General features: G+C 45.3%; 1 protein-coding gene across 48 annotated transcripts in view; it reads right to left on the bottom strand.

Moving 5' to 3' along the window:
* Nucleotides 1-21471, bottom strand: part of FHOD3 (formin homology 2 domain containing 3) — a 349246-nt gene that overhangs the window by 40630 nt on the left and 287145 nt on the right. For all 48 annotated transcript variants that reach the window (XR_014503939.1, XR_014503940.1, XR_014503941.1 and 45 more), the window contains 5 exons: nt 15471-16363; nt 7660-7818; nt 6584-6766; nt 4568-4687; nt 1701-1862 (listed from right to left, as the gene is read on the bottom strand). Coding sequence is in view for 41 of the 48 variants with exons in the window: in XM_083407397.1 (XP_083263523.1) it covers nt 1701-1862; nt 4568-4687; nt 6584-6766; nt 7660-7818; nt 15471-16363 (1517 nt within the window). In the remaining 7 variants the exon portion in view is untranslated. The remainder of the gene's footprint in view (nt 1-1700; nt 1863-4567; nt 4688-6583; nt 6767-7659; nt 7819-15470; nt 16364-21471) is intronic.

Raw genomic sequence — 21471 nt, forward strand, 5'->3', positions numbered from 1 at the left:
TTTCTACCCAAATGCGATTCTGGTTTTAAACGCAATATAAGGAGTATTTTAAAATTGGGTTGCAGAATTTTTAGGGGTTTTTGAATGCCTTGTGCGTATTTTTCAATTTCATTGTTCTGTATGGGACAATAACAATAAAGATATCGTATCGTAAATAATAATAATAATAATACTAATAATAATGAGGAAATAATATATAGAGGTTCCATGGGTGAAGGCAAGCGGAAGTCTATGGAAAACAAAAAGCAGGTGTAATAGAATTGCTTGTGACAAAGTGACACAATACAAGTAGGCGTGGGACCTCTTGAGAAGTTGAATGATATTTGCAGGGTATTCCAGACCACAGAGGTTTGTAGGAACACACCTGTCTTGGAACTCCTCTCCTCTCGGCGATACAGACAGGATCAGAGATAGTTGATGTAAAGGTAAAGGTAAAGGTACCCCTGCCCGCACGGGCCAGTCTTGACAGACTCTAGGGTTGTGCGCCCATCTCACTCAAGAGGCCGGGGGCCAGCGCTGTCCGAAGACACTTCCGGGTCACGTGGCCAGCGTGACATCGCTGCTCTGGCGAGCCAGAGCCGCACACGGAAACGCTGTGTACCTTCCCGCTAGTAAGCGGTCCCTATTTATCTACTTGCCCCTGGGGGTGCTTTCGAACTGCTAGGTTGGCAGGCGCTGGGACCAAACAGCGGGAGCGCACCCCGCCGTGGGGATTCGAACCGCCGACCTTTCGATCGGCAAGCCCTAGGCACTGAGGCTATAACCCACAGCACCACCCACGTCCCTTATAGTTGATGTAGAAACATCCAAAAAGGAACTGGAACAGGATAACAATTCACCACCTGCTGAATGTCTGCCTGCCAATGGTTTGATATGTTTGTGACAATATGCAGACATTTTGAAAGGTCCGCAGTTGTGAATCTTGAAGAAGCATCCCCGTGAAAGGCTTATTTGTGAGTACTGCTTCTTTCAAAATCTATTGTACATTTATAGGGTTATATAGTCTCCCTTCTACTCTTTTCTCGTCTATACAGTCCCAGCTCTTCATTATATACTGCTAGTGACTGATAGATGCTTGTACTATCTCAATGCCTAATTTCCCCTCTCTTCTTCTAAAAGAATCTATGGATATACAGTGTTGTAATATTGCTGAGAAGCTGATGCAGGAGGGCAGATTTTGTTAAACTGCTTATTTCACAGTCTGGGGGTGTCATGCAAAAGCATTGCACCGTTTCCAAGAACCTGTCTTGTTTCCCTGTGAACTGAGAAGGCATCACACTTTGCTTTCTGTACACAAAAGAGAAGCCAAAACCTAAAAGATTATCTCAACCGCTTGCTGGGGTGGCATAGTTCTGACAGATAAAAATTCTATTAATTGCTTTATAGCTTAAAAGCAATGCATTCACTTCGGAATAGGCTGCTTGTTAAAAAAAACACCAGACCCCTTGATGAGAAAACCATTTGACAGAAAAATGAGGGAAAATGCCAGAGAAAGTTCCTATATATCCTAAGCATTCCAAGTGGATGACATAAAACAAAGTCATATTTCTAAGCTCACGGTTTATAAGGAAGAATGGAGAAAAGCAGCATGAAAGCAAAACTTGGATATTACACTTAAACCATTTTTTGTTCCTTACTGAAACTGATAAAGATCCCTTCTGTCATAGAAGAAGGAGATTTCCTTGCACACAAAAATGTACCTTGGCTGACCTCGTGATGGCCCCAATCTCAGAATAAAGGTCCGTGCTGTCTGGGAATTTTTCCACCACTATCGTACAGACGTGATGAAGGAGAGACTGCTTATGCACCGTGTCCTTGACTTCTGGAACTTTCTCGAGGTAGCTCAGTTCAAAGGCTTTGGCCTAGGTGAAGGAAAGAAAAGAAATAAAAACAACATGCTACATTCACTTCTACATGCCTCAATTTTATTTTATTTTAATATACCATGTCTGATGGGAAAGAGAAGACTGCTCTCAGGAGGCCCTTGGTTAAAATGGAACCTGTTACTAAACAGCTGCAAAATCAGATTTATACATAGTTTACATGTTAACATTCATCTGAAAGCATCAATGCTAATGGAGCTAATTCTTTTTTCAAAAAACAACAAATTCAGTGAGGACTCACCCTAAAATAGCCCAAACAGACCACTGAGGACTGAGTACACTCTGATTGAGTATTGTAGGGGCTGGGAGACAAAAAAACAAAACAAAACCACAACCAGATGGGTTTGGGAATAGGAAGGAATAGCTAGAGAACCCAAACAGAAACACCCCTTTCTAACTGTGTTGCATTTTACTGTCCCGTTTTACTGTTTTCCCTCCAAATATTTTAGATGGCAAATTTGCTATGGTTCCCTTAAAAGATAGATGCCATCTATGCAGTCATGCAGAGGTAAAACCTTTGTGTTATTTTGCTGCAGTTTCTATCACCGTTTGAGAAGAAGAGGAAGAAGAAGAAGAAGAAGAAGAAGAAGAAGAAGAAGAAGAAGAAGAAGAAGAAGAAGAAGAAGAAGAAGAAATGATAGTAGGTTCTATTGTGATTGTGATTTTATATTTTAGGCTTTGTATTTTGTCAAATACAGTGGTGTCCCACAAGACGAATGCCTCGCAAGACGGAAAACCCGCTGGACGAAAGGGTTTTCCATTTTTCAATGCGCTTCGCAAGACGAATTTCCCTATGGGCTTGCTTCGCAAGACGAAAATGTCTTGCAAGTCTTGAGATTTTTTTTGCTCCCCACCCCCTTTTTCTAAGGCACTAAGCTGCTAATAGCCTTTTAGCAGCTAATCCGCTAATCCCTTAAGCCTTTAATAGCCGCTAATAGCCGCTAAACCGCTAATAGCGCTAATCCGCTAATAGGGTTGCTTCGCAAGACGAAAAAACCGCTAGACGAAGAGACTCGCGGAACGAATTAATTTCGTCTTGCGAGGCACCACTGTACTTAAATGACCCAGGACCTCAAGGATGACCTCTCCCCATATGAACTGACCTGGACCCTGTGATCATCTTCTGAGGCCCTTTTGTGTGCCTCCTCCCAGACCAGTGGCGTAGCGTGGGTTGTCAGCACCCGGGGCAAGGCAAGTAATTTGTGCCCCCTAACCCGTGGAGCCAGGTAGGGGCAGAGAGCTGCGAGCGCGAACACGCACACCCCCCCAGATGTTGCGCCCGGTGCGGCCGGCACCCCCTGCACCCCCCACGCGACGCCACTGTCCCAGACCTCAAAGTGTCCTTATTTTCCAGGAACAGTCCTGGATTTACGGAAGCCATTCCAGTTTCTAATTTGATTCTAATTTTGCTTGTCTTTAGGACATTCCTATTTTTGGAGAAATGCTGTGAGGGTATGCAGCCCTGCATAGGGAAGTTTTTTAATGTTCAATGTTTTATTATGTTTTTATATATGTTAGAAGCCACCCAGAGTGGCTGGGACAACCCAGTCAGATGGGTGGGGTCTAAATAGTAAAGTAGGAGTAGTTGTTGTTGTTATTATTATGGAATAGGAGGTCCCTATTTTCATCAGAGAAATGTTGGAGGGTTTGTCCTCCACGAGAGGGTGGCAACACAAGAAGGGGCCTTTTCTGAGGTAGAATGCTCTCCCCAGGGAGGTTTGCCTGGCAGGTCTGTGTTACATATCTTTAGGCTCCATGCAAAAACCATTTCAGTATAACCAGGCCTTTGGCCTTTAACTATCTGTGGACAATTTAGAAGTGGGTGGGATGTTTTTAATGTCTTTCCTCTTTGTTTTAATCTACATGAGGTTTATTGTCTTTTGTATGGCTGTAGGTTGCTTTGGGGATGCGGGTGGCGCTGTGGGTTAAACCACAGAGCCTAGGACATGCCGATCAGAAGGTCGGCGGTTCGAATCCCCACGATGGGGTGAGCTCCCGTTGCACAGTCCCTGCTCCTGCCAACCTAGCTGTTCGAAAGTATGTCATAGTACAAGTAGATAAATAGGTACCGCTCCAGCGGGTGTTTCCGTGCACTGCTCTGGTTCGCCAGAAGCGGCTTAGTCATGCTGGCCACATGACCCTCAGCCAATAAAGCGAGATGAGCGCCGCAACCCCAGAGTCGGTCATGACTGGACCTAATGGTCAGGGGACCTTAGGTCGCTTTGGCATGATAAAGCAGCTCACAAATGTAATAATTAATAATAAATAAACAAACTGAGGGGTTGACTGTGATAAACACCTGACTATTGTTTGCTGTTGCAGGGCCTCACTTCTCTACACCTGTATACATATTTTTCAAGGTTACAGAATATTTCCATGTGACTAAAAAGCAAAGCCAGTTTAGGCAAAGAGGCAGAACGAGTCTGACCAGTGGTGGTGCTACTACGTCCAGCATTTCTGCCACCTCCAGTGGCACCACAGTTCTAATGCAGATGCTCTCAACCCATGTTTTCCTTTTCTCTTTTCTCTTCAGAACAGTTCTATGCAAGGCAGGGAGAGAGAGAGCAAACTGAAGGCTGCCTCCTTCTCAGAGTTCTCCCTCCCTGTGATTTCTTCATATGTCCTCATCTATCCAGGCAGAACCACTGCAATAACAATTAGCCAATAGTGAAAGTAAAGCTTACATTGGTTCCATTGAGAAAATTTCCAATGGCTAGTAGAGTAGAAAGGATAAATCCCAAAGTTTTGTTGTTTTCAAGCTGGTCCATTCCTTCCTTCAAATCCAAAAGTGGTTCTGCAACCTCCTGACATTAACAGGAAATAAAGAAAATGCAGCATATTGTGTATCAATTCACTGTTTTTAATTATCACAAAAATTCCCAAGCTATGCTCCATAGAATGTTAAAATTGCAAGGCCGTCTCTCCCTCCTCAGCTACTGGATCTTCCCAAAATGAGTGCCACTTTCAACCCTAACAGTAAACTGGAGTCATTTAAACTTGGACATGCCTGTTAAATTGCTTTTTAATTTGAGCAAGATGCATGATTCTGAGAAATATGAAGGCTGCTATAGGATGTACCCCTGAATGGTTTAGTTAGCCTAAGGCCCCATTTTCCCTTTTGTTCCACACTTCGTAAGAATTTGGAATTTTCAAACAGTGAGTGCTGATCTTCACTCTCGATTTACTAGACTTCCACAAATTTATCCCAGCTGAGATCAGGCACATCAAATTCCTTAATTCGGTCTCATGAGAATGATTCTTCTTTTATTTATTTATTCCTCCTTGGCATTTGAGAAAGAAGAATAAAGACCTCCAACAATGAATTATAATAATAGTTGCTTTTGATTCATCAAGCATTAACTGAATCTACTGGACAATGCTCTGCCCCCCCCCTGCCCCCCACATCAAAAGCACGAGGGCTGTATTATCAACACACTTCATACCATTAGCTAGATATCAGTGTGAAGGAAAAAGGGGAAATCGGCACTGAGTTCAGCCACAACCACAAAGAAGCAAAGCAGAGGCAGGCTTAGGATAGGCTTGGCGCCACACATACAAATCTCCATGTCAGGACCAGAGATATGGGGATGCCTCTCCCACCAACAAAGACCGGCTCCTTCTGCAAGCAGCTGTGGTTCTAGAAACTGGTTTTCCAGAATGCAACACTCGTTGGCTGGATCTCAGCGGGAGACTCAAGTCACAGAAGCCAAGTGTACACATTTAGGCTTCAATTACAGTGGTACCTCGTGTTGCGTAACCTCCAGGTTATAGACTCTTCAGATTATGGTCGCGGCAAACCCAGAAGTGTATTACTTCCAGGTTTCGCCACGCGCGCATGCGCAGAAGCACTTAATCACGCCACGTGCGCGCACAGAAGGGCCCCTCCGGTTACGAAGTTTTTGGGATACAGACGGGCCTCCGGAACAAATCCCGTTCATAACTGGAGGTACCACTCTATAAACAATGTTATTATTCTTTCTTTGGAGTGTTCCCAAAGGGTGGGTGGAATCAAATTGGGTAAGTTGTGAGTTGCAGTGGAGAATGTGTGTTTTCCTTTTCCCCTCCTGTTCTTTCTCAGATTAACTCTCCCCTCACTAAGCTACATTTTCACACCTGGAGGGGAAAATATAGGGAAACTACAGGAACCAAGTCTCTGCAAACCCCTTTCTTCACTTCCAACCTGCTCAGGCTTCAAAAGGGAGAGGAAAGAATCGCAGATCTCCTTATGTTTAGCTTGAGTTTTACTCTATGTCAATAGACCTTTCTGAGTCAGAAAGCTTCTGTCTCAGAAGCAAATTTGTACAGTGGTGCCCCGTAAGACGAATGCCTTGCAAGACGGAAAACCCGCTAGACGAAAGGGTTTTCCGTTTTGGAGGTGCTTCGCAAAACGAATTTGCTATGGGCTTGCTTCGCAAGACGAAAATGTCTTGCGAGTTCCTGCGGGGTTTTTCCCCTCCCCCCCCTTTTTCACAAGCCGCTAAGCTGCTTAACAGCTGATCCGCTAAGCCGCTTATCAGCTGATCCGCTAAGCCCACTAAGCCGCTAATAGCGCTAATCCGCTAATCCGCTAATGGGCTTGCTTCGCAAGACGAAAAAAACCGCAAGACAAAGAGACTTGCGGAACGGATTCTTTTCGTCTTGCGAGGCACCACTGTAGTAACTTTCATATAACCAGCCTGCTTCTGATAACTAGGAATTACCTTTTCCACAAGCTCATAATCCATTTTGAATGCCCAGAGCTGAAGTCTAGGAGAAAGTTCAGTGATGGAAGAAAGAGTCAGAAGGAACTGCTCAGCGCTGCCCAGAGGAATATCAGGGTTGGCCAGCTGAGCCTCCTGAATTTTCTGCTTCTCCTCTTCTGTGGGAATCATGGTGAGAATTTTCTAGAAAGACAAGGAAAATGACCAACTACATACACAAGGCTAAAAATTAGAGGCAGCTAACCCAATCTAATCTGTGCTCTCTACAGTTATACATTCTGAAGACACAAAGCCCCAAGTGTTGAGAAATATTAAGCATCACATTACCATCTTCATAATTTTCCACCAATGCTTTTCAAAGCAGCTGACAAAATAAATTTAAAAACCACTGCTGGCTACCACCAGCCCAATCTGGAGGAAGGGGGTTTGTGCCTGCATGTCCATTGTTGACTATGAATCGATCTGCATGAACAGGTGCTCTGTTGTCAGGCCCTGGGGCAGCATGAGGGATGACAGCTGTACAAGCCCGGTCGATGGGCTAGCAAAGATCACAACCATGTGTTCAGGAGGTCAGGAAACAAGGGGGAATGAACACAACACTCTTCCCTGCCTGTTCCAAACATATGATTGGCACTGCTACAGAATGTGGATATATGTCCAACCCCAAACACCTATAAATGATGATAAGCTCTTAGCTCAAACCTCAGGGCCACAGGTGAGGCAATCACCTCAGGTGGCAGGATCCACAGAGGCAGCAGATCTGGCCTCCAATGAATGCATCTCCTGCTGCCATGGTGGCAGCAACAGGTAAAGCGTGCTCCTTGGAGGCCAAACGTGCCTCCTTTCTGACAGCCTTCCCAGGCTGGCAGCCTCTCCAGTGGCCGAATAGGAGGTGCTGCTGGTTTCTTCTCACCCTTGTTCCCAGTGTAGATCTTTATTCCACCCATGTTCCCAAAGTTAACAACTCGCCCCTTCTTCCCTGGCCAGGGGAGCCTGTGCCATCTTATGGTTTGCCTCAGGTGCCAAAATGTCTTGGGCCAGCCCTGCTCATTGGTCCCCCCTCCCTCCTTCAATACCTCTATTCCTTCCTTGTTTAAGGCATATTCATCAAAGTTCAAAATTGCAGTCTTGATCGTCCTTGGAGGGGGCAGGACCGTCAGGCCAATATTAATAGCGTTGCTCCTCTTCGAATCCAACACAATGATTTCCTGCCTTTTGCCATCTGCAGCAGTTTTCTGAGGGAGGAAAATGGGGAGGGAGCTATTTTATTTATTTGTTTAACAAAGCTTATACACTCAGCATGCAACCTCTAACACTTTTAAGGGCATATACTGCATTATCAGCACGGACATCAATCTACAGTGGTGACCCCTGAAATGCACTCTATAGATAAAGCTTATCTCCAGGGCTGTCGATGCTTCAAAAGACTATGGCATATGTCCATACTGGCAGCACTAGGTATTAGGAGCAGCTACAGTGAAGGGAAGGGACGCGAGTGGTACTGTGGGTTAAACCACAGAGCCTAGGACTTGCTGATCAGAAGGTCGGTGGTTCAAATCCACGTGACGGGGTGAGCTCCCGTTGCTCGGTCCCTGCTCCTACCAACCAAGCAGTTCAAAAGCACGTCAAAGTGCAAGTAGATAAATAGGTACCACTCCGGCGGGAAGGTAAACAGCATTTCCGTGTGCTGCTCTGGTTCGCCAGAAGAGGCTTAGTCATGCTGGCCACATGACCCGGAAGCTGTACGCCGGCTCCCTCGCCCAATAAAACGAGATGAGTGCCGCAACCCCAGAGTCGGTCACAACTGGACCTAATGGTCAGGGGTCCCTTTACCTTTTACCTTATAGTGAAGGGAGAGGAATCTTGCTATCTAACTAGTATTTTTATACTTGGCCATAGTCCCATTTCTCTCCTCAAAAAAGGAACCTGAGTGAGTTAATGGTTGTGGACGCTTAAGAGCACTGCTATAGAAGTTCTAGATTCTCAGTACCCAGGTTGGGCTTGCTCAGAATGTGTCATGCTGAAAAACTGCTAGCTGCTGCTGCCCAATGTCAGACATCTCTGATTTTCTCTTTTGATGCCCAGCAATAGATGAAATTCAATAGGTGAAATGTGAATTGCTGTGTCGGCTGTAGGCTAGCCTCCTCCAATCTGCTACCCACCACAATTTCTGGCCAACTCCCATCAGCCCCTGCTAGCACAGTAGTCATGGTAAACAGGGACTCTGCCATTACTGGTTTCCAAACCTTCAAGAGCATCACTTCTGCTGCAAGTTCCCTTCAGAAGCAACCTTTGCTTGACTTCGTTGCAATGCTAATGAGAAATGTATTGACAGCCAGCATGGGGGGAGTAACCAGTAGAGTCAAACGTTGTGGAAAATCGGGTCCTCCCTTAAAGAGGGCATGTGTTGCAGTGAGACCGGGTAACCAAACCCTGTGTTGTGGGTGGGTACGATTGGTCAGCCACAACACCCGATTGGTAGGTCCCTTGATGCTGGGTTCAATCAGGCCAATGGGACGCAGGCTAAACGGATCAGGAGACCTATATATACCTATGCACGTGACCCAGAGCTTCCTCTTTCGGCGTGTGCATTCAGAATACCCGCCCACCTCTCCCTACTTCTAGGGCTTTGCGCTTGACCTTGCTATGCCGTCATGTGTCGTCTGTCGTTGGGACTGGGGCATGGCAGGAATTTCCCCCACTTGGCTGATTGGCTGATTTGGGTTTCGCCTGCTGCGTAGCAAATTGTCACAACTTGTAAGGTTGCGGATAGGCTCTGGTTCAGGTGATAGGGATGGGAGAACGCTCTCGCCATCCCTATGTGAAGGGTATTCCATTAAAGGAATCCAGGGACTCAATGGTTTGGTCAACCCCTGAGAGGAGGTTGTGCCCATGCCTGAGTCCAGGGGGACATTTGGGTGGCGGAGGTAGCCCGTTCCCGGCTTTCCACTCATCCGGGTGTTCACCCTTGGCTGACCTATGCTGGAACCCTGGGTCAGCGCTACCTGCATGGCAGGGAGCTAGTCGAACCAGAGCCTATGCAACCAGTCACTTTCTGTAATCAATAAAGTTGTGGCCTAAATTCTGCCAAAAACCAAACCAAAATTTGAGTCTTGCCTGAATTTATTTAAGGGGGAGGTTTAAAGGTCTGAACACGCAATCACAAGTTAAGACTCAGAAACAGAAATAAGATTTGTTGCAGCTGTATTTCAGAATACGTGCTGCGAGATATGAGCAAGCCTCAGTTTCCCTCTTCTGATCTTAACTGGAGTGTGAGTTCTCCATCCCAATTTCCGCAGGCATGCCTCTGTCAAGCACCTGCTCAGATTTACTGAACCAAGAAATACAGGCCACTTAGATGGCACGGCAGTGTCTCATCAGCGCAGACACATAGCTGGGATCTGTGCATTTTCAGAAGAGTGCTCAGAACAGCTTGCAGCCTTTGCCACTATGTGTGGAAAACTTTGCCATTACCGTTATTAATATTATTAGAGTCACTTTTTATTGGGTTTTATAAACAAGGATCGTAATAACGATACAAATAAATAGACCAAGCCTTCTCACGTCATTTGCGTGTCACAAAAACAGCACAATTAAGACTGCTGTAATATCTGCAACATTTGATCTATAGTGGTCAATGTTCTTGGTTCATGAATTGGTTTAGACAAAAACAAAGGGGAAACAGGATAAAACAGAGTTAACAGATAACATTCAACATTGCATAACTACCGTATTTTTCGCTCTATAAGACGCACCAGACCACAAGACGCACCTAGTTTTTGGAGGAGGAAAACAAGAAAAAAAATATTCTGAATCTCAGAAGCCAGAACAGCAAGAGGGATCGCTGCGCAGCGAAAGCAGCAATCCCTCTTGCTGTTCTGGCTTCTGGGATAGCTGCGCAGCCTGCATTCGCTCCATAAGACGCACACACATTTCCCCTTACTTTTCAGGAGGGAAAAAGTGAGTCTTATAGAGCAAAAAATACGGTAAATGCCTAAACAGGAGCCCTTGTGGTAGCACAGTCGTACCTTGGTTCTCAAACAGAATGCGTCTATTGGCTGCCGCAGTGGCAAGCTAGAGGGCTAATGGCGGCGATCAGGCAGCTGCGACGTGAGCGGTTGTGTGCTGTGTTCCAGCAGGTGAGCGATTTTCGGCACCCCCCCCCCCAACAATCAATCGGCCAATCACCACTTACAATCTCGGGCTCGCGCCAAAAAACCATTTGCATGTCCCCCCTCAGCACTACCCGTGTATAAGATGAGCCTAAATTTTGAACCTCATTTTTGGGTCAAAAAAGCTCGTCTTATACACGGGAAAATACGGTAATTCCTCTATGGTCTTCATGGAGCCTGCATGGCAAATGGCTTCTTCAAAAAAGTGTCTTCCAAGGAGAGGATAAGTGGGTCATCTATGTCACTTATTCCTATTGGTGGGGCAAGGAGTGGGCCACCTCAAAAGGAGGAAATCTACCGGAGAATTTCAAATACTAACCTGGATGTCACAATCTACAGTCAGACTCTCCATACACCCACGCACACCCACACACCCACATACAACCTAAATACTTAGAATTAGTACTCACACCTTAGGTTGGAGGCATATGAAACCTGCTCTGTCAGATGAGTGACAGGTCTTTCCATATCAAGTGGTCCAATTTTTGATGATTTTTTTTAACCTCATGTTTTTCAACTTTCTTAAAATTTTGTACACTTGTTGAACAATCACAACTAAGTTTAAATCTAAAATTTTAAATTTTTATCGCATTCTGTTTTTGAGTTATGAGGGTTTGAAATTTCCAAAAATTGTCAGTTTTGGCCTTGCAGGACTACACAAAAACCTTAAAAGCTCAGCCCGGAATTGAGATGTTTCAAAACCAATCTCTTCAGAACTTCATGGGTTATAATATGATACAGCACTTGAGGGACTTACTTTAAATTCTAAGGTTAAGTTACATAATTTAATATTTTTAAAAAGCTATTTTTAAAAATTAATATGATTAAAAATTCCACAAAAATGTATTATTTCCTATTTCTAAGAGCTTCCTGCAAAAGTTCTTCTTGTGATCTCAAAGGGATCACATTAAAAATATATATACTGTACGTACATGTTGGCCTTCTTGAAGTAATATTTAACAGAATAAACAAGACTTCAAACCATAATATCAGTTACTTCAGGCATTTCTTCAAAAAAGTTATTCAATTAAAGCAGAAGTAGGCAACCTAAGGCCTGGGGGGCCGGATCCGGCCCAATCGCCTTCTAAATCCGGCCCACAGATGGTCCGGAATCAGCGTGTTTTTACATGAGTAGAATGTGTCCTTTTATTTAAAATGCACCTCTAGGTTATTTGTGGGGCAAAGGAGTTCGTTCATTTCCCCCCAAAAATATAGTCTGGCCCCCTACAAGGTCTGATGGACAGTGGACCGGTCCCCTGCTGAAAAAGGTTGCTGACCCCTGAATTAAAGGGTATCTGAAAAGCTAGCCAGTCTTTTTTTATGTTTTGTTATATTCTGTTGGAAGCCACCCAGAGTGGCTGGGGCAGCCCATTCAGATGGGCGGGGGGTACAAAAAACAAATATAATCATTGTCATCGTCATCACCCTGCGCTTACTGGTTCTGTTTCATTTCCCCTGATATACCAGTGATGCTTACAATACTGTTGGTTGACTACTGCATGCCCTAAAGGTAAAGGTACCCCTGCCCGTACGGGCCAGTCTTGACAGACTCTAGGGTTGTGCGCCCATCTCACTCAAAGAGGCCGGGGGCCAGCGCTGTCCGGAGACACTTCCGGGTCACGTGGCCAGCGTGACATCGCTGCTCTGGTGAGCCAGAGCCGCATACGGAAACGCCGTTTACCTTCCCGCTAGTAAGCGGTCCCTATTTATCTACTTGCACCCAGGGGTGCTTTCGAACTGCTAGGTTGGCAGGCGCTGGGACCGAACAGCGGGAGCGCACCCTGCCGCGGGGATTCGAACCGCCGACCTTTCGATTGGCAAGCCCTAGGCACTGAGGCTTTAACCCACAGCGCCACCCGCGTCCCACTGCATGCCCTATAGTAACCCAAATTTACAATGAATTCTGATCCATCAGATACAGTTGAAGTTCCTGATTAAGCTGTCTAGTCAGTTAGTTTACTATACTGGCCACAGATGAAAACATTTAAACACACTCCATACAGAATATAAGAATAACACCTACGTTATCTCCTTATCTATAATCTACTCACCCAAAGGAAGCAACTATGACAGACGTTTATATCCTCATTGCAGAGGGATCAAGTCACGTTTCCCATCCCTTTACCTATTACATTTCTTTTTAGTCAGATGTGGAACATTTCTCATGCCCCCCCCCCCCCCCGGCTCTGCATTTCATAGCATCATAGAATTCGAAGGGGCTCCAAGTGTCATCAGGGCCAACCATGCAATGAAGGAATCTCAACTAAAGCAACATTCTCTTTCGCTATCTAGTCAGGCTCCAATATCAAGCTTGGCTTATTTTTTCCTGCCACGAAATGGTAAATTTTGTGTGTGCCATCAACGGGGTGAAGTTAAGCCTGGGCTTAACCCACACACGTTAAGGTAAGTGGGATTAATTGTGCTTTACTGTGCCTGGATCATGACCACTCTTGATCCAGAACGATGCTTTAATCAAAGATAACGACAACCTAAGCAGTTAAAACCTTTTAAAGTTTTGGCCCATGGACATTCAAGGCACTAAAACTGAAGAAATACCAGAATTTGATATATTTATGCACAAGCTACAAAAGCACAGGGCTTTTTCTTATACGGTTATTGAATTTAAGTACAAATTCCAACCACACTTGCAGAATTAAAGCCAGTTTTGGACAACCAAGGCACTTACTATGGTCATAGAGAAACTAAAGTACAGAACATGTAGATATGAAAATCAGTAGGTTAACCAATTCTCTCCTCCCCAGTCAGATAAACTTTAGGGGCAGGAGGTAAGGGCAGCCTCCCTTCCCAAGGCAGATGCGCACTGAAGCCTTTATAATCTCTGTAGCTATTCACTGGAAGAGATCTGGCTTCAGTATATTGAGTTGAGACCTCTTTAGCCATATGCTAAGATGTTTTGGGATGTCTGTTGTTGTTGTTTAGTCATTTAGTTGTGTCCGACTCTTCTTGACCCAATGGACCAGAGCACGCCAGGCACTCCTGTCCTCCACTGCCTCCCACAGCTTGGTCAAACTCATGTTGGTAGCTTCGAGAACACTGTCCAACCATCTCATCCTCTGTCGTCCCCTTCTCCTTGTGCCCTCAGTCTTTCCCAACATCAGGGTCTACAAAATACAACTTCTCTGATGTTTAAAAGTTGTCAGAGCTGGCACAGAGAACCTTTGGTCCTCCAGATAGAGGTTCCAAGTTGCCCCCAAGTTTGAGGGGGCCCGCCGCACGTTGCGTGACATTTCATGTGTTGCGTGTCATGTGTGTGCTCAATGTTGCACTGCCTGGAAGAGGCTGAGTGCTCTGGAGGAGCCAGATACTGAAGCTGCCCTGTGCTCAGCTCCACGCTCAGTCTCCTGCACCCCCTCAACACTGAGGAGGTCTGGCTCCCTTCCAACAAATACTGTGGGGGCCAAAGAAGATGCCTCAACACCCTAGAGCTGATATGCGTGCCTCAGAATGTTGCTGAACTACAACTCCCATCATCCACGGTCACTGGTCTAGAAAGACTAAGAGACGAATGCAGAAAGACTAACAGGGTGTGTGAGTGACTGGAGTGCATCAGATGGAAATCTGTCAAGTGGAATGAAATGCTTCAATGGAAGGCCCAGTTCATCTGTCACATTAAACCATGGTTTGGTTGGCCCTCACACTAACGTTCACATTAAACCATGGTCCAAATGGGTCCAAAGCCCATTTCAGGGGCCTAATCTGGCCCACCGGTCAGTTTAATCCGGCCCCTCTGGCAGTCTACTTCCTGGGGTAAAATCCTAAAAAAAAGGTCAACAACTTTGGTTGGCCCTCACACATGTTCACTTCATCAAATCTGGCCCTCTTTGAAAAAAGTTTGGGCACCCCTGGTTTAATGGGACATGCGGACCAGGCCGTAATATAAACAGATTGTGTATACAAATGGGGAATGGACACAGAAGGTTTTACAAACAACTACACATCTGACTTACTTCCTGCACTAGAGTTATTCCTACACTATACAGAATTATATAGAAGTTAATAAATAATAATAATTTTATTATTTATACCCCACTCATCTACTTCTACTACATATATAAACCAAAGTAAAAAGATGTGGTGGATTTGCAAACATCTTGCAGCTTAAACAATAAACTATGAACAACAGTTCTCAAATAACACGCATTAAAATTAGTCATCTGCACAATGAGGCCTCAAAAACTAGAATTCAGATTCAGGCTCTCCTCTCCCTAAATCTAGAACCATCCTTTCATCTGTCTGCCCAAAAGGCCTTAAATCAGGCTTAGGGAAACTTGGCCCTCCCGATGTTGTGGGACTACAACTCCCATGATCCCTAGCTAACAGGACCAGTGGTCAGGGATGATGGGAATTGTAGTCCCAAAACATCTGGAGGGCCGAGTTTGCCTATGCCTGCCTTAAATGATAAAAGGCAAAGAAAATAGTAAAGAAAACTGAGGTTTCCTTTAAATCAACTAGAAAATTTCAGTTGACTACTTGTACAGATGTTGCACAGAATATTTTACTTCATTTAAGGAATCAAACCTATTTTGGAGCATTTCTTAATAGCTAACATGGTCGGCAAGCTGTAAAGCAAAACTGTCTTAACTATAATGGGGAATTTTGCAATCATTCTTGGAATTATTTTATCATGAAGAGCTGGCAGATTTGGTTTAGACACATAAAATATGATCAAAATCAATGCAAATCAAGAGAAATACCTTGGTGACAGGAAGCTCCTTGGATTTAGACTCGAAGAGGTGCTCTAGTTTGGAAGTGTCCACCTTAATAGGCTCCAGTTTTGACCACAGGAATCCTTTGCAGCGCTTGTTGTTCTTACACTGCCACTCAAATGGCCTCACCTCATTCCAAAATAGACGGATTGTTTTTTTCTTTTTTATAAAGGCTGGCTGACCTCTGGGAAGCGGGGGCGATCCTAAACCCTGAGGAATGCCGAAGAGGGAGGGGGGTGCCAATAAATTACCAGAGGGTGGGGGTGGAGGAGGACATCCATAAAACAAGGGAGGGGGTGGAGGAGGCAAACCTAAAAAGGAAGGTGGGGGTGGAGGCGGCGGAGCTAAGGAGTCACCAGAACTCATTTCCACATCCAAGATGTCCACATCATCCTCATCCCTTAAATCTGTAAAATCCATATCTTTGATTTTCAGTTCTCTGGGATTCGCCATGAGCTGGTCCCAGATATAGTCAGATTCCTTCTTAGGCTGCACTGGTGTTTTTTCAGAGACCTTTTCACTGAAATCACTCTCAGGAAAGTTGGAGGTCTTGGCCAGTTCACCATTGTTGAATCTTTCTGCAAAGGCCTTGACGCTGCCCTGGTTGTCCAAATTCCCAATCTCCATTCTTTTGACACTTTCATCTTTGGCCTGTTTGGTAGCCTTCAGAACTGAGATCCTGCTAGCCAGGCTAGTGATAGAGTCTTCACTTGCCTCCACCATCTCCTTTTCCTCCTCTTTCTCCTCCAGCTCTTTATCTTCTTCATCCTTGGGCTTCTTGTTATGGGCATACAACATGTCCAACATGAACCTCTTGTTATTGAGAATGTTGCTGCACTGGTCATTCACACCAACATCTTGAATGGTCTGTAACCAAGGACCTGAAACCACACATTGAACGGAACTGGGTCAGGAGGTTGTTCAAATAACAATAACAATAATTTTATTATTTATACCCCACCCATCCAGCTGGGTTTTCCCAGCCACTCTGGATGGCATTAAAATTTTCCTGATACAGGGTTGCCATCAGATGTCTTTTAAAAGCCAAGACAGTTGTTTATTTCCTTGACATCTGATGGGAGGGCGTTCCACAGGGTGGGCACCACTACCGAGAAGGCCCTCTGCCTGTTCATAAATACATGCACAACAACATATGAAACTTGGAATGAATGGGGCTGTCTGGGAGAGTTAGAAATGAAACAGCATATTCCTAGGTCCTACATAATCTGGGTTTTGGGAAATCTTTCAGGTGAAAGCTTAATTAAGGAACGAAAAAGAGAAAACTATGTATTTGACATTGCTTTTTTGCTTTCATTAACAAAACTAAACAAAACATATATAATTTCAGTAGCTTTGAGTCTTTTGATGTCCCTCCAGGTTTTTAATGGCCAACGTGTTGTTCTAAACATACTGCCATGGTAACTGTTCTGCGCATAGGTAAAAGGTAAAGGTAAAGGACCCCTGGATAGTTAAGTCCAGTCAAAGGCAACTATGGGGTTGCGGCGCTCATCTCATTTTCAGGCTAAGGGAGCCGGCGTTTTTCCCCACAGAAAACTTTCCGGGTCATATGGCCAGCATGACTAAACCGCTTCTGGCGCAACGGAACACCGTGATGGAAGCCAGAGTGCATAGAAACACCGTTTACCTTCCCGCCACAGCGGTACCCATTTATCTACTTGCACTGGCGTGCTTTCGAACTGCTAAGTTGGCAGGAGCTGGGACAGAGCAACGGGAGCTCACCCCGTGGCAGGGATTCGAACCACTGACCTTCCGATAGGCAAGCCCAAGAGGCTCAATGGTTTAAACCACAGCGCTACCCATGTCCACCCATGTTGTTCTAAACATACTGCCATGGTAACTGTTCTGCGCAAATAAGCATCATCACCTGGATGATAACTGAAAACCGATTGGTATCTTACACTCAACGATTCTGGACATTGGTGAAGTTATTGAAAAAGCAAACTGGAACGTGTCCAGAGGAGGGCAACCAAAATGGTCAAAGGCCTGGAAACGATGCCTTATGAGGAACGGCTAAGGGAGCTGGGCATGTTTAGCCTGGAGAAGAGGAGGTTAAGGGGTGATATCAATAGCCATGTTCAAATATATAAAAGGATGTCACATAGAGGAGGGAGAAAGGTTGTTTTCTGCTGCTCCAGAGAAGCGGACACGGAGCAATGGATCCAAACTACAAGAAAGAAGATTCCACCTAAACATGAGGAAGAACTTCCTGACAGTAAGAGCTGTTCGACAGTGGGATTTGCTGCCAAGGAGTGTGGTGGAGTCTCCTTCTTTGGAGGTCTTTAAGCAGAGGCTTGACAACCATATGTCAGGAGTGCTCTGATGGTGTTTCCTGCTTGGCAGGGGGTTGGAATCGATGGCCCTTGTGGTCTCTTCCAACTCTATGATTCCAAGATTCTAAGCAAGGAAACACATTTGAAGCACGGTTTCCTCAGTTGGATTGATAATTTCAGGCCAGAGTCCTAGGGAGGACAGGTATGATGGTGCAAAGAGGAGCACTGTTGATTTAGGCAAAGGCAAGCAGATGGTGTGCTGCCGCTGGCAGTAGCCATCGCCTTGAAATGGGATGGGTGCGCCAGAGACTTTGGATCTGCAGGATCCAAAGCCCCACAGATCCCTGCCAAAGGGCCTGATCCTTGGGGCCCTCTGCTGGTCCCGCTTCTGCCCTGCTTCGGATGTAGTGGCGCATGTGCTGCTGCATGCCTGTCCAGCCCTTCAATACAATTGCTCTGCCCCTATGGCTTGAATTACTGGTGACAACCCCACACAAACCGGTTTGTTCCTTTTTGTTCTGTAGCGTAACAAACTACTGAACTGTGTGTTGCAAACTTAATTGATTCCATAAACTTCACTAAAAGCTATCTGAATATAGTTGAGCAAACACTTGGCCTGTTCCACTTTTAACTCTGCAATAATCTAGGGCACTCAGGAGTTCTCCTGCACACATCTAGACATAGGTGGCAACAAAGGGAAAAAAAACAATAATAAGGTTGCTCTCATCTTGTAACCACTTGTTTTTCCAGAATGGTTATGTACATTCACAAAGAATTGTTGGCCTAACCCACAGATTCAGGTAGTTTATTGCAATTTATTATTCTAGAAATTGGAGTACCTGGTCCAAATGCACAACTCGGTTCCAAATGCAGCTTTGAAGTCATTTTGGACTCGCAGCTGTCCATGGCGGCACAGGTCAATTCTGTGTCCAGGGCAGCTGTCTACCAGCTCCACCTGGTATGCAGACTGAGACCCTACCTGCCTGCAGACTGCCTCGCCAGAGTGGTGCATGCTCTGGTTATCTCCCGCTTGGACTACTGCAATGCGCTCTATGTGAGGCTACCTTTGAAGGTGACCCGGGAACTACAACTAATCCAGAATGCGGCAGCTAGACTGCTGACTGGGAGCGGCCGCGGAGACCATATAACACTGGTCCTGAAAGACCTACATTGGCTCCCAGTATGTTTCTGAGCACAATCCAAAGTGTTGGTGCTGACCTTTGAAGCCCTAAACGGCCTCAGCCCAGTATACCTGAAGGAGCGTCTCCACCCCCATCGTTCAGCCAGGACACTGAGATCCAGCACCAAGGGTCTTCTGGTGGTTAACCTCACTGCGAGAAGTGTGGTTACAGGGAACCAGGCAGAGGGCCTTTTCGGTAGTATTGCCAGCCCTGTGGAATGTCCTCCCGCGGGATGTCAAGGAAATAAACTATCCGACTTTTAGAAGACATCTGAAGGCAGCCCTGTTTAGGGAAGTTTTTAATGTTTGATGTTTTATTCTGTTTTTAATGTTCTATTGAAAGCCCCCCAGGGTGGCTTGGGAAACCCAGCCAGATGGGCGGCATAGAAATAATAAATTATTAGTATTATTCTTATATTATCCTGTTTTGGGAAAATTAAGAAAATTGATTAAAAATGTATTTAAAAACAGGGGGAAATCCTCCTTCCTTATATTGTTGTGCCCAGTTACTGTTTTTGGGCTTTCAATAACTTCATATACATGAACAAAAACACTGTATTACTGAAGAGTTCTAGAGCTACCAGCACAGGGAAATTCTGGACTTTGATAGCAAGGGAATTATTGAATTTCTGAGCCTGCCTGGCCAAACTCTGGGAAGCTTCCTGACTTACAATAAGCCAAATTTTATGCAGACTCCCTTTATAATCTCTTTGCCTAAGTCCTAGACTCTAGGTCAATGCATTTTAGCTAATGCGATTTCACTAGATGCCAGTGCAATGAGGTTTTGCTGCATGAGGCCAATGCAATACAGCCAATTAGATTAAGCTACATGAAAGTAAGGGCAACACTTTGTGCCCTCAATCTGGAAATTTCTGGGTAAAAATAGATTGGGGGGGATGGCTCTCAGCAGCAACAAGAGAAGCAGGCTAACTGCTATCAGTCAGACAGACAGTATAAAAAGCGGAGGCAAGTCTGGTGGAGAGCTTTCATGAAACATTTCATCGTCCCCAAAGGCACACATCTTCAGCTAAAACAGCTTGCTTGAGAATTTCTAGCTCAGCTGTACTCAAAACACCCATTTGTGTTCATGAAACCCCAGAAGATCCCCATGACGGGCAATTACCGTATTTTTTGCACCATAACACTCACTTTTTCCCTCCTAGAAAGTAAGGGGAAATGTCTGTGTGTGTTAGGGAGCGAATGCCTACGGATGGTGGGGGGATCTGCTGCAGTCGTGAGCAGAGGATCTATGGTTCCCCTTCCTTCCCTCCTCCGTGGCTTGCTTTGAAATAGCAAAGCGGGAGAAGACCCGCTGAGTGGGGAGGAGAGAGGGACAGAGAGCCTGCTTGCTTTAAAGGAGCAAAGCGAGAGAGGAGAGGAGCCTTCTCCTCTTACACCCCTCTTCTGCATTATTAACAGCATCCTTCTCCACCCACCCCATGTGTGTCCCTTGTCCCTTGAGTGCTTTTCCTTCCCTCCCCACTTAAAACATGGTTACAAAGCACGGATCCACATGGATCCTCAGGATTTTTGCCCTGGGTCACCCCAAATTCACCATCAGATCACATAGCATGTCCATGGCTACAGCTTGCACCAAAAAAATCATGCACCCACTGTTGCCTGGGGCCGCAGTGGTGCAAAAACGTGGTTACAAAGCATGGATCCACATGGATCCTCAGGATTTTTGCATTGGGCTACCCCAAACTCACCGTCAGATCACATGTCTGTGGCCACAGCATGAACCACAAAAATCATACATCCGCTGTTTCATTTAGAATATTTTTTTCTTGTTTTCCTCCTCTAAAAACTATGTGCGTGTTATGGTCGGGCGCGTGCTATAGAGCGAAAAATACGGTAGCTCCTTTTTTCTTTAGATTTGGTTTATTGAAATGTCTGAATACTTAACAAACTGAGGAAGCACAGAGGAAACTGAGTGTGTTCCCAGCCAACATCTGGTAAAAAGAAAAAGTCTCAGGACTTCCCCAAAGGGAATGAAAGCCTCTAAACAACTCAGAAGGGAAGCCTCTTATCAAGTACAATGGTGCCTCGGTTTATGAACTTAATCCATTCCGGAATTCCGTTCTTAAACCAAAACTGTTCTTAAACCAAGGCACGCTTTCCCTAATGAGGCCCCCCCGCCACCGGTGCCCTTCCACCGTTCAGATTCTGTTCTTGGACAGAGGTAAAGTTCGCAAACCGGGACACTACTTCCAGTTTTGCGGAGCTCTTAAACAGAATAGTTCCCAAACAGGTCTGTTCTTAAACCGAGTCACCACTGTATTTGTTCTTACAACAATAGCGATGCAAACATCTTGCTCCCCTTTGCGGCTCTCCCCAACACACTGAGAGGAAGCCCCTAGTTTTCGGCCTGCTAAGAAGCTGGGTGAGGGCATTTCAATTCATTTACAACTCAAGATTAATTTTGTACCCATCTCCCCTTTCATCTCTTCATTCAAATGAGTAAAATGCCTTTCTAGAACCTCTCCTCTTGCGCTCTTATAAATGTCTTCTTTAGTAT

Source organism: Podarcis tiliguerta, assembly GCF_965153285.1.
Source record: "Podarcis tiliguerta genome assembly, chromosome: 13".
In the NCBI taxonomy this organism is placed as follows: domain Eukaryota; kingdom Metazoa; phylum Chordata; class Lepidosauria; order Squamata; family Lacertidae; genus Podarcis; species Podarcis tiliguerta.